Genomic DNA, 12,262 nt, shown 5'->3' on the forward strand with positions numbered 1-12,262 from the left:
GCCAGACGTAAGGCCAGCATCCCGCAGACGACACTTCCATCGCCGCCGGCGCCCAGCAGGTAGTCGCTGGCAGCTGGCTGTGGTGCGGCCGGTCATTCAGTCCAAGCCAAGCAGCAGCGGGTGTTGGTAGCGCGACGTGAACACTGTCAGGATGTCTAAGATTTCTTGTAAGTAATCTTCTAATCCTACAAATATCAATGAAACATTTTGTTTATTGATGTGAGGTGTCGGGAGGAGGGTGGGTGTGCAGACGTGGCAGTGCAGGAGAGGGAACGAGCACAGGAAGGGCTGAGAGCCAACACAAGGAAAGGAAGCAGAGGGAAGGGGATGGGTGCGTGATACTGAAATGCAAGGAAAGGTGAGTCAGCATGTAATAATGCTGAGTCAATTTGATGAATTCCTTTCCCGTTGAGTAACTAAGCTGTATGAAAGGCCGGGACGTGAGGAAGGAGTATGTGTGTGTCTGTGCGTGACATCCTGCTGGTATTGACGAGGGATGTGGCAAGGAAGAGAAACTTGCAAACGCCGGGAAGTGAAAAACGAAGACAGCTGACGCTTACTACATATTATAAGAGACGTTTTTTTAAATGAAGGAAGAAATTTGAGCAGCCAAGACAACACACCCTGCTGATGGAAAGTGTTATTTATACTTCTGGCAGTTGTTTACGGTGTATAGATTCCACGCCTCAAGATTTATGACACCGCGCCTGTAACACTTAGTTTGGGGAAAATAAACTGCTCTCCCATGAATTAATGATAATTGTTGTGTCGGACCGTCGGTACTACCAGGACCTCCTGTCAGGAATACCCTGTGAAGATTATGGTTCTAAGTTAATGTTTGTATAACGACATTAATAACACTATTCATTTGTCATTTGTGATGAGTTACTGCTATAAAGGGTAGTCTAGGAAGTCGTAGGACACGGGCAACCAGTGAGCACAGCTGGTGGGGGGAGGAGTAACAGGAGAATCAGCTGAGCGCTGCCACTAAATAGTTTAAAGTTCACAAGTGTGTGTGTGTGTGTGTGTGTGTGTGTGTGTGTGTGTGACGCGTAATTTATTGAAGCATTCCATCACCATAATGCGCAAATCAAACCTGTAATTGTTTACAACAAACTCAGCTGAATATTGAAAGGATTGCATTGCATACAGAGTTGCCATGTGTGTGTGTGTGTGTGTGTGTGTGTGTGTGTGTAAGACCTTGAATTAATGAACAAGTTCCATCTCCAAAGTATATAAAATTAAGTCTCATAATGGACGTGATTATGCTGAACATAATAACACCAGTGTTACTGATTCTCTCTCTCTCTCTCTCTCTCTCTCTCTCTCTCTCTCTCTCTCTCTCTCAGCAAGTATGTAAGCTGTCTAGGAGGCAATATAGGAATATACAGATATGGATGTACCATATATGATTACGTAAAATAGAAAGTATGTGCATATATATACATAGGTAGTAAGCATCCCACTTAAGTGCAAGGTTGACTTGGTAATGAGGAATGGTGTCGTGTTGGCAACATTGGACATCATGGGAGGAGAGGGAAAGATCCACTGCCTGCGTGGTGATGGTAATGTGTGTCCTTGAGCACCTTGTCAAGATACTTGTTTACAGGGGATGGAGGGACACTGGGCAGGCTTTCATTGAAAAAGCAAACCAGTTTCCTGGTGCCAGCAGTGTGCAGTGCTTGTTTGAAATCATCACTCCCTATGTGTGTGTGTGTGTGTGTGTGTGTGTGTATATATATATAATATATATATATATATATATATATATATATATATATATATATATATATATATATAATATATATATATATATATATATATATATATATATATGTATGTATGTATGTATATATATATATGTGTGTGTGTGTGTGTGTGTGTGGTGTGTATGTAGGAAGAGAGAGAGAGAGTGAGAGAGAGGGAAGGGGGGGGACTACGTGTATGTGCATTGTGTGTGTTTGTACCCATGAGCAGCAATAAATCATGTGACGTTGACAGGCCAGAAGTTAGACATTGCTGAAAATATGAAAATGATGATAATAATAATAATAATAACAATAATAATAATAATAATAATAATAATAATAATATTAATAATAATAATTAATAAGTATAATAATAGAAAAGTTTACACACCTAATTCTCTCCCCTACAACTCTCTTCACATACTTTCTCCCTTCCTCTGTTCTCCCCTATTTCTCTTCTACTTTCCTTTTACTTTTCCCTTCTCTTCACCCTGCTTGTCCCATTCTGCTTCTTCTATTGTCTTCTTCTGTCCTCTACTTCTCCAAGAAAAGAAGAGAGGAGGGTTCACCATCCTCCTAAACTTTCCACTTTCTCCTTCACTACCTCCCTCCTTTTCCTTTCCCTTCCCTTCTTCTCCTCCTCACCAAATCCACCAGTCAGCCTCCAGTTCTTTCCCCTAACAGTTCCCTTTCACTCCCCCCCCCAACAGGATGCCATCACATGTACACTACATAGTGCCGGCCAGATTTTCTCTTGCTCATTTCTTTCACCTCATTCCATATCCTTCTTTCCTGAAGCTCTGCCTTTCATTGACACTCTTTCTTTACTCTTCTCTTATGTGGCACTAACATTGCTTTGCCTTACATCACAGTGATGTTTGAAAATTGTCACTCATTTTGCTCAAGAGCAGATTTCACTCTCATCCAGATGCTTATGGGATTTCTCTTCATTAAATGCAGTAGTGTATATGAATAACCATACAGAGTAATGTACTCTACCTACTATATGCTGTCTTTGCTGAACCAGGAAATGCTATTGGTAACATTATTCTTATTTTTTTTCTTTCTAACTTGTTATTTGGATTTGTATCTAATTCTTTGCCTTCAGAATTCCTTCTACATAGTCTCTCTCTCCTCTCCTCTCTCCTCTCTCTCTCTCTCTCATCTCTCTCTCTCTCTCTCTCTCTCTCTCTCTCTCTCTCTCTCTCATCTCTCTCTCTCTCTCTCTCTCTCTCTCTCTCTCTCTCTCTCTCTCTCTCTCTCTCTCTCTCTCTCTCTCTCTCTCTCCACACTAAAAATCCTGCTTTCCTTGACATGGTGTGCTCAGCAAGATGACACAGTAATGTTTTCTCCTTGTGTGATGAAATGGTAAGAGTTTCAGCTCCATCATTGGCTGCCTCACACTTATTTCTAACCTTGATTACATAATGTCACATACAGTTAACTTACCTAACTCTGTTTAGATAAGATATAGTACCCGAATAAGTTTTGTCTCATGTGTTTATCATTAGGTACCTGTAAAACTTTTTTCAGAGTTTGCAGTATTCATATAAATACACTTAAGACAAGAGAAAGATATGTACATACCTATGTCAGTTGCATATCCACATAATGAAGCTGTAATAAAGAAAACTCCTGAATACAATAAACCTTTATTTTTTAACTCTTGTGTGCTATCAGAGGTAGGAGCCAGAGACAGAGCTGTTCTGAATTCATCATGCATGTGAAGACTGAGAGAGTGTGGGAATAAGACTATTTCAGTTATGTAAACAGTTGCAGCAGTTCAGTTCACATAAAGGCATGGATAAGATAATGGGAAAAATGGTGTCAGGTTGGGAGATAAGATTTCACAAAAATTATTTTGTCACACATCTAGGGAGTATTTTCAGAAAAAGATAAATTGGAGAACTGCAGAAAGCCAAGTAAATGAGGCTCAGTAGTACAGAGCTCACTGCTTTGGCACAAAGTTTGTGACTCACTGTTGCCAGTTTTGCAGGGAGAGAGCCAGTGATGTTTTACCATTAATAGAAAGTGTATGATCTTTGCTTTCATGTCTTCAAGCATCTGACTAGTACCAGAGGGAGAGATTCTGTCACCTAGAAAACCAAAATTAAGCTGACTACATATTGAGTAACTGGCTGAAAAAATATGCTAAAGAATGACTACATTAGGCCTGTTATTGGTGATTAAAGAGAACAGAAGAGAGATAAAAACTGAGGAGGGAATAAAAAATCAAATTGTGTTTTATTTTATTATTGTTGTTGTTATTATTATTATTATTATTATTATTATTATTATTATGATTATTATTATTATTATTATTATTATTATTATTAATAGTTAGAACTAGAGTTGGAGGGCTGCCACGCATTATTGTTGTCTCTCATCTTTGTAAGCCTTCTCATGTCAAGAAAAGCGTATAATGTAGCCTTGTACTTCTCCACACCTCACACATGCACTCTTGTTGCCCTGACACAAGGGCAACAAGATCATGTCCATGATCACCCCTGGTGAGGTGTGTTCCAAAGTCCACAGAACAACACAAAAGATAAGATTAAACAGTGGTCCTCTCCCATTGGGCAGATTGATCACTTGATTGGAGTAGGTGGGATAATGAAGCTAGTATGACACCATCATTGGCTGTTGCATAAAGAGAAATGTGTTTAAGAATTAAGAATGTTTTGTGTGTTTTCGACTATATCTTATTAAATAGATCAGTGGTACTCATTTTACATTCTCTGCTTCCAGTCACAAAAAAATATTACTTCTCTTCTTATGCATTGATATGTTTGGATAAGGATAACTATTGCTTATCAATTTACCTCTACCTGACAGCAATTATTAACTCTCATTAAGGGGATGGCTGGAATAGGTTATGTTACCTAAAGTTATTGCTCAACTCAGTGTTGTGACCAAAAGACAACCCTTTTCCTTTAAAAACTGGAACATACTTTCTTACTCATCTGTTTTTCTTTATCACCTTCAGAATTTGAAAGAGATCAGGGTGCTTCAAATCTGTCACTCCTCTGCTGTCAGGATTGGCACTTTATATATTGGCATTATTTTCACTTCTACCCCTTTGGTGTCATTCTCTCTCTCTCTCTCTCTCTCTCTCTCTCTCTCTCTCTCTCTCTCTCTCTCTCTCTCTCTCTCTCTCTCTCTCTCTCTCTCTCTCTCTCTCTCTCTCTCTCTCTCTCTCTCTCTCTCTCTCTCTCTCTCTCTCTCAGGTGCTTCAAATCTGTCACTCCTCTGCTGTCAGGATTGGCACTGTTTATATTGGCATTATTTTCACTTCTACCCTTTGGTGTCATTCTCTCTCTCTCTCTCTCTCTCTCTCTCTCTCTCTCTCTCTCTCTCTCTCTCTCTCTCTCTCTCTCTCTCTCTCTCTCTCTCTCTCAAGAAGTCATGGAATTCTAAGGGCTAAAAAAATTCAGTAAAAAAATGTGGATAATTTCTTTTCCCTGCCAGCAAAAAGCAAGAGTTGTCATGGAGTATTCAGCTAGTCATTGGTTTGTGTGTGTGTGGGGTCATTGCAGGTGGACCAGTGGTGGAGGTGCTGGGTGATGAAATGACCCGCATCATCTGGGACCTCATCAAGCAGAAGCTGATCCTGCCCTTCCTGGATGTAGAGCTGCACACCTTCGACCTGGGCATAGAGAACCGGGATGCCACCAATGACCAGGTGACCGTGGACTGTGCCAATGCCATCAAGAAGCACAGTGTAGGCATCAAGTGTGCCACCATCACTCCTGATGAGAAGAGGGTCGAAGGTCAGTTGCTGGCACTTAACTACTCTGTCTCCTCCAGCACTGCTTATCTTAAGAATATGAGTCAGGCTAACAAAACAGCCACATGGGAGGACTGAGCACAATGTATGAGGGATGATGTTTAAAGAGTAATGACTCAATAAAAGTAAATATGGACCACTTTTTATTCTTTTTTTTTTTTTTTTTTTTTTTTTTTTTTTTTTTTTTTTTTTGAGAGAGAGAGAGAGAGAAGGGTTCTAGAAGAGGGTGGAAGCCTCAGATACATGAGTAGGTAGTTTTACTTCCATCTGAATGACACTGACACTAGATGTTAATATTAAAATTAATTTTTAACCCAACCCTTTATGCAAAAATTAAGAAATCCAATTTCTTTAGTGTACTACAGAAGTAAATTCATGTAAACCTGTTTTAATCCCTAGATTAAAGATACACCTCTCACTGACTTGTCCTTGGCTCAGAATTCAACCTTAAGAAGATGTGGAAGTCGCCCAATGGCACCATCCGCAACATCCTGGGTGGCACAGTGTTCCGAGAAGCCATCATCTGCAACAACATTCCCCGCCTTGTGCCAGGATGGAAGAAACCCATCATCATTGGGCGCCATGCCCACGCTGATCAGGTGAGGCTTCCTCGAGGTTTTCCCTTTGGTAGATGTACTTTTTTCATCTCTGCGACCTCTTACTCTTGTCCATTCCAGGTACCTCTACTGCTATAGGGGAAGTGTATTTTTTTTATGTTACTTAAACATCTTCCCTTCCTCAGCTTTTTTCTCATGTCTTTCCAGATGATGTCTTTTTTTTTTTTTTCAGCATAATAAAGTTCCTTCAGTTTTTTTTGGCTTGTAGTTAATTCCTAGATGTTTAAAGGTTTGTGAATGGATGCGTTGTATATGCCACTAAGTAGGGAGTTAGAAATTGGTGTCATGATATGATGTGATAAGATGTTACATATTTTTATATGGTGGAAAGTATTAGGGTGAATGTGATGGTAAGGCAGCATTGTCGGCACCTTTTCAGTACAAGGCAGTGGACTTCGTTGTGCCAGGCCGAGGGAAGCTGGAGATCAGTTGGATTCCTGCTGAGGCGGGAGCACCAGGAGTGAAGGAGGTGATTCATGACTTCCAGGGGGCAGGTGTGGCCCTGGGCATGTTCAACACTGATGACTCCATCAGGTCAGGGCACACACAACTTGCTGGGTTTGATTTGTTATGATTCATTTACATTTACACTTTACTCATTTACATTACAGTTGGTTCACACATTTGGCAACTGATTGGTGTTGAAAATTTCTTGTTGGTTGCTGCATTGCTGAGAGTAGAATTTCCATGTTGCATCTTTATTAAACTCTTAATTTTTGCACCTTTTAAAATGTGAGCATTATCTGCCCCTTGATGATTTTTAGGTTTTATATGTAGTTTTCACAAAATAAGACCTTTAGTAAGAGCTGGTTATGATCAGCCTACAAGTCAGGCCCCATTTAGCACAAGAATTAGGTAGATGAAGGCGTTCATGCTAAATGAAATTGCGTTAACTGAACATAACCTACACAAAAAATTTATTTGGTGAACACATGGCTCTGATTTTTAGGTTTGTAATTACTCAAAATAATCATGCACATTATTAAGGCAACTCACTTTTCTTCCATGGTGGTTCATATACCCAGGGGATGAAGTTGTGAGGCAGATGTAAGGTTAATTAATGAGAAGCAGTAGAGCCCATTGCCACCTTATTGCTGCTGTCTCCATTGTCACTGTCACTTTCGTTGCCAACACCTTGATCTCTCATTAAGTTTTCTGCCTCTTGCAAAACATTATTACATCCAAGGAGGTCCACTTCATCATCATCCTGAGCACTAGGAGCAAGTCCTGGCAGTGGTGGTGCAGCTGTAGCAGGAGTGCAAACAAATCCTGTTATGAGAATCTGCTTTCTCTCATTCACTCTCTTCAAATGTAGGTCTGTATAATAATGCATCACCTTATCCAGTTGATTCAGCATTTCAGTTATGCAAACTGCAGTTTTTGTTTTCTGTGATGCAGTCTTTAAAGGTGTCAGCCCCTACCAATGTTCTACTCAGCTGCTGCATGGTGAGTTCACCAGGGGTTGGTGTAGCTTCTACTGTCTCGCCTTGTTTGACATCTTCAACAGCAGCCACATCCGTGATGGCTTCAGGTGTCATTGGGTCCCCCACTGTGTTCACTTCTTGAATCTCATCTGCTGCTACATGTTCTCAAAGCAGCAGGAGCTTCCATAAGTGAGTTCAAGTGTCTGAACTTGGCCACGCTCATCCGCTACCAGGTGTGGTACCAAAGGTCACCAGGCATGACAAACTGTTGCCATGTTAACATCACCCCAGGCCTTGAAGAGGAAGTTGATGGCAGTCCTGACAGTAAATTGCCTCCAATATTAGTGGACAGAAATTGCCCTGGGGTTGATCTGCTTCATTCACATCAAGCAATGGAAGGTCATCCACAATGATGTCAGCATCCTGGTATTCCCCATTTGCTTCACTGTTGATCTGGTGGATCTCTGCTCCACATTTGGTTTTTAGACTAAGGTCCTCATAAACATATTTTTGACAGATAGACATGACATTGCCTGTGAACTCTTGATTAGGTGGTTGAACAATAGATGTGTTTTTTGGTGAAAGAAAAACATTCTTAGCATTAGGGTGAAGATCAGTCAGGTAGCAGGGATGAGCAGGGCAGTTGTCCATTATCAGCATCACACTGCTCACACTTCCACCAAGCATCGGAGACAAAATAGTCAGGCAGCCAAGCCCTGCAGGTTGAGGAACTCATCCTTCTATTTTCAGTTGCCATCCAATATACTGGTGCTTGCCTCATATCTTTGAGATGTCTGTAGCACTTTGGTGCTTCACTGTATGGATGACCAGTGATTAAATTTTGTAGCAGTTAATCTAGCCTTGTCAGCTTTCTTTCCTCTTGCCTTTTTAATTTATTTTGCCACAAATGTTGACTTGGGAGGCATTTTGTACATCAGGCCAGCCTCATCCATGTTGTAGATGCAGTCAGGGTGGAAGTTGCCTTTGTCAATCATTTCCTCAAGGATACTGGGAAACTCATTTCCTGCATCAATCATTGGCACTGGTAGATTTGCCTGAGTAGTCAAGTTTCTTTATTTCCTTGGGCTTAAGTAAATATTGCAGCCATCCATTGGAGGCATGGAAGTTACTCCATCAACATTTGTCTCATGACAAGTCACTTAATAAAAACACATCACTTGTTGTTTGATCTTTTTTTTTTTTTTTTTTTTTTCTCTCTCTCTCTCTCTCTCTCTCTCTCTCTCTCTCTCTCTCTCTCTCTCTCTCTCTCTCTCTCTCTCTCTCTCTCTCTCTCTCTCTCTCTCTCTCTCTCTCTCTCTCTCCACTGAACTGCCTTCTTTTCTTTCCTGTCAGTCCACAAAGCAAGGATTTCTCTATTTTCATCAATTTCTCATCTCGTACACTTTCAATCATCAATCTGAGAAGTTCCATATGGTTTTACTGATGCTTTGATTTCATTTTTTTTTTCCATATTCTCACAGTTGATTCACTGAGACCTAATGCACAGCCTATTGCAGAATTACCCTGGCCATCCTCTTTTTATTTCATAACTTCCTATTTGATAGTGAAGTCAAGCAACGTGTGCTTTCACCCGTGCAGTTCAGCATTTTCACTATTTAATACCAACACTGCAGCACTGTTTCAACCACAAGTGGAATACACAAAAGAGACACTTAAGCACTCACTTTCTACCCATATGGACTTGTGGGATAAGGAACACGATCACAACAATGGTATATGCCTTTATGAGTGAACAGACCCAAGCAAGAGATTGGGCAGGCAGTGGGCCATGGTGTGAGTGGGGGGACAAGGGGTGAGGCAGGCCACCCTGTAGATGTACATCAGGTACTGCACATCATGGTGGCTTGGCATAATTTTTAAAAGTTGCTGCTGCTCAGACAGCTCACACTAACAGACTTTCACATTAATTCATTTTTTCTTTGGTAGATGATGGCTTGCACTAATTGCATTTCACACTAAATGAACTCGTGCAAAGTGGGGCTTGACTGTACTCTTATGCATAGCAAGGTCCACCATTGTGCTGAGTCCATGGTTCACCCAACAGATCCTTTGCTCACGCCTCCATGGTGTATGCCCTGGACCGTCAGTTGCCCCTCTATATGTCTACCAAGAATACCATTCTCAAGAAGTACGATGGTCGCTTCAAGGACATCTTCCAGGAGGTGTATGACAGGTGGGGAGAAGCTTCTTCAGTCATCTCACTATTAATGGTCCTGAATAACTGCATTACTACTAGTTTTTGAGAAGGTTCATATGTTAAAGCTTCACTCAGCATGTAAGGATAGTCAGCTGCAGGACCTGAGACATCCTTATGCATGTTGCAGAGAGTATAAGGCCAAGTATGAGGCTGCTGGCATCTGGTATGAGCATCGGTTGATTGATGACATGGTGGCCCAGGCCATGAAGAGTGAGGGAGGCTTTGTCTGGGCATGCAAGAACTATGATGGAGATGTGCAGTCAGATTCAGTGGCCCAAGGATTTGGTAAGTTCTGCAGTGCCTGGAGTTAGTATGCTACCTTGCCATTTATAGGTTGAGCACTCCAAGGCCAGATGCCTGTGGTGAATCAGGAAGCTCCATCAAGTGTACTATATTGCCAGACATATTACTAAATGAAACCTAGTATGCAATTAGTACCATATAAAAAAATATATAATACTTGAAGACCTCTGAATAATCTTTAAAACTTAGAATCATTATCATGGAATAGTATTTGGAGTTTTTTCATCTGTGTTTTTATTTCTTGCCTTGCTTTCATTAGAGAAGTTAGGAAAATTAGGCCTGTAAGTGAAACATCCAATATTTTCAGGATCACTGGGCATGATGACATCTGTGTTAGTTTGTCCTGATGGCCGCACACTGGAGTCTGAGGCAGCTCATGGCACAGTAACTCGCCACTACCGCCAGCACCAGCAGGGAAAAGAAACCTCCACAAACCCCATAGGTATGCAACTTTTCCCTAGTATTGACTTGAGTCAGTGCTTATCTCATGCAAGGGATGCTGCTTTAGGACTCACTGAAAATTGGTGGAAACAAAATATCATCCAATGAACTTACTGTTGCTTATTTGAACTTTGTGTTCTATTCTCAGCATTTGCACAGCCTAATGGTCAGTCAGTATTGGCTATAGCACTCTCCTATCCATGTGCAAAGGGAGGAGAGTGAACCTTGAAACTTAACTTAATCTTGAGATACATCACTCTAATAATCGATGGTCTGGCTTGACCAAGATAGGCTCAGATCTAGAGCCATGCCTGACTGTGCTATACAAACATAGATACAGACAAAACACTGATCTGCTAGAAGTTTGTAAACCAATGAAATGCTTTAAGTTGATCTGATAAGTCCATTCTATAAATTTGTGTTTCGTTCCCACTTCCCACAGCTTCCATCTTTGCTTGGACACGTGGCCTGGCCCACCGTGCCAAGCTTGACAACAATGATGCCCTCGCCAAGTTTGCCTTGGCCCTGGAGGATGTCTGTGTACAAACTATTGAGTCTGGTGCCATGACCAAGGACTTGGCCATCTGCATCAAGGGCATGTCCAGGTAAGACCAAGAGTTTGTTGGGACTGGCTGTAGCTGTAGGTACATACCCCTGCCCTGTCTTACCTTTAATATACAAATCCACATATAGCATACTGCCATATAAATAAACATTTCAGTTGATGCACAATTAGCAAATAGGTTTTACTTAAAAAAAATTGTTGTTCAAATATATTCCTTGGTCAGCTCAGCCCTACACAGTTCTTTTAGATATATTGGGTTTTTGCAATAACATTACAGTAGTTTATCTCACTAGTTGGACACCAGAAGTAATGACATAATTAATTGCCTGAAGTTTGGTTTTGTTTCCATATAGGTGTGCTTATGATAGACTCAAGTCTGTTTCTGTTGCATGGCTGTGTGTGCATAGACCATATACTTTTTATGCAACCTTTCATACTAGATAGGTACCACTCATGACTGATAAACAGGTAGCATTGACCTTGTGAACATATTTTCCAAGTAAGATTAACAGAATCTTTTTCCTCAGTGTGACGCGGGCAGACTACCTCAACACTTTTGAGTTCCTCGATAAATTGGCAGAGAACCTCAAGAAGAAGATGGGTGCTGCTTGACTAAATCCTCCATCAGCCAGACTCTAGCACAACATTCCCTACATTACAGTAGCCAGTATTGGTCTCTAGAGAGGCAGAACACTTTTATAGCATTCTGTTATTGAAAGAGCATAAACTCCCAGCCTTTGTATTCTTGGAAGTATTTTTCCTAGTCTGGTCACATCAGGGATAGAAAATAATAGTCCAGTGTCTTAAAAAATAAACATAATTTTTATATGTATTCAAATATCTGTGTTTTCATCAGTTGTTACTCCATAATGTGTCAGCATACATTTTTTTTTATTGCCACCATTTGCAGCTTGTAAATGTCTTAACTGTGTGTGTGTGTGTGTGTGTGTGTGTGTGTGTGTGTGTGTGTAATGAGAAAATAATGTGATCTTGGTATAATGTTACAGGGTGAAATGTTTTTACATTGATACATGCACCTTAACAGTCAATGTCAGCAAAAAAAAAGTTGACAAATTCATCAGTTTATTTACATTTTAATTTTACATGCATTATTTTTTGCTTGATTAATCCACATAAACAAAGATTGTGTTTAAAACAA

At 40.6% G+C, this 12,262-nt stretch overlaps 1 protein-coding gene across 1 annotated transcript; it reads left to right on the forward strand.

Moving 5' to 3' along the window:
- On the forward strand, positions 1 to 12,262 carry LOC135102397 (isocitrate dehydrogenase [NADP] cytoplasmic-like). Its single transcript, XM_064007589.1, has 9 exons — positions 1 to 167; positions 5,285 to 5,518; positions 5,974 to 6,134; positions 6,532 to 6,686; positions 9,642 to 9,770; positions 9,922 to 10,079; positions 10,405 to 10,539; positions 10,981 to 11,143; positions 11,631 to 12,262. Exons 1-9 carry the CDS (start codon positions 152 to 154, stop codon positions 11,713 to 11,715), a joined length of 1,236 nt encoding a protein of 411 aa, XP_063863659.1. The 5' UTR covers positions 1 to 151; the 3' UTR covers positions 11,716 to 12,262.

Source organism: Scylla paramamosain, chromosome 7 (assembly GCF_035594125.1).
Source record: "Scylla paramamosain isolate STU-SP2022 chromosome 7, ASM3559412v1, whole genome shotgun sequence".
In the NCBI taxonomy this organism is placed as follows: domain Eukaryota; kingdom Metazoa; phylum Arthropoda; class Malacostraca; order Decapoda; family Portunidae; genus Scylla; species Scylla paramamosain.

Coding starts and splice junctions, on each gene's coding strand:
- LOC135102397 (XM_064007589.1), top strand. Junction 9,771..9,921: donor TTCCAGGAGGTGTATGACAG/GTGGGGAGAAGC, acceptor TGCATGTTGCAG/AGAGTATAAGGCCAAGTATG. Junction 10,540..10,980: donor AACCTCCACAAACCCCATAG/GTATGCAACTTT, acceptor CACTTCCCACAG/CTTCCATCTTTGCTTGGACA.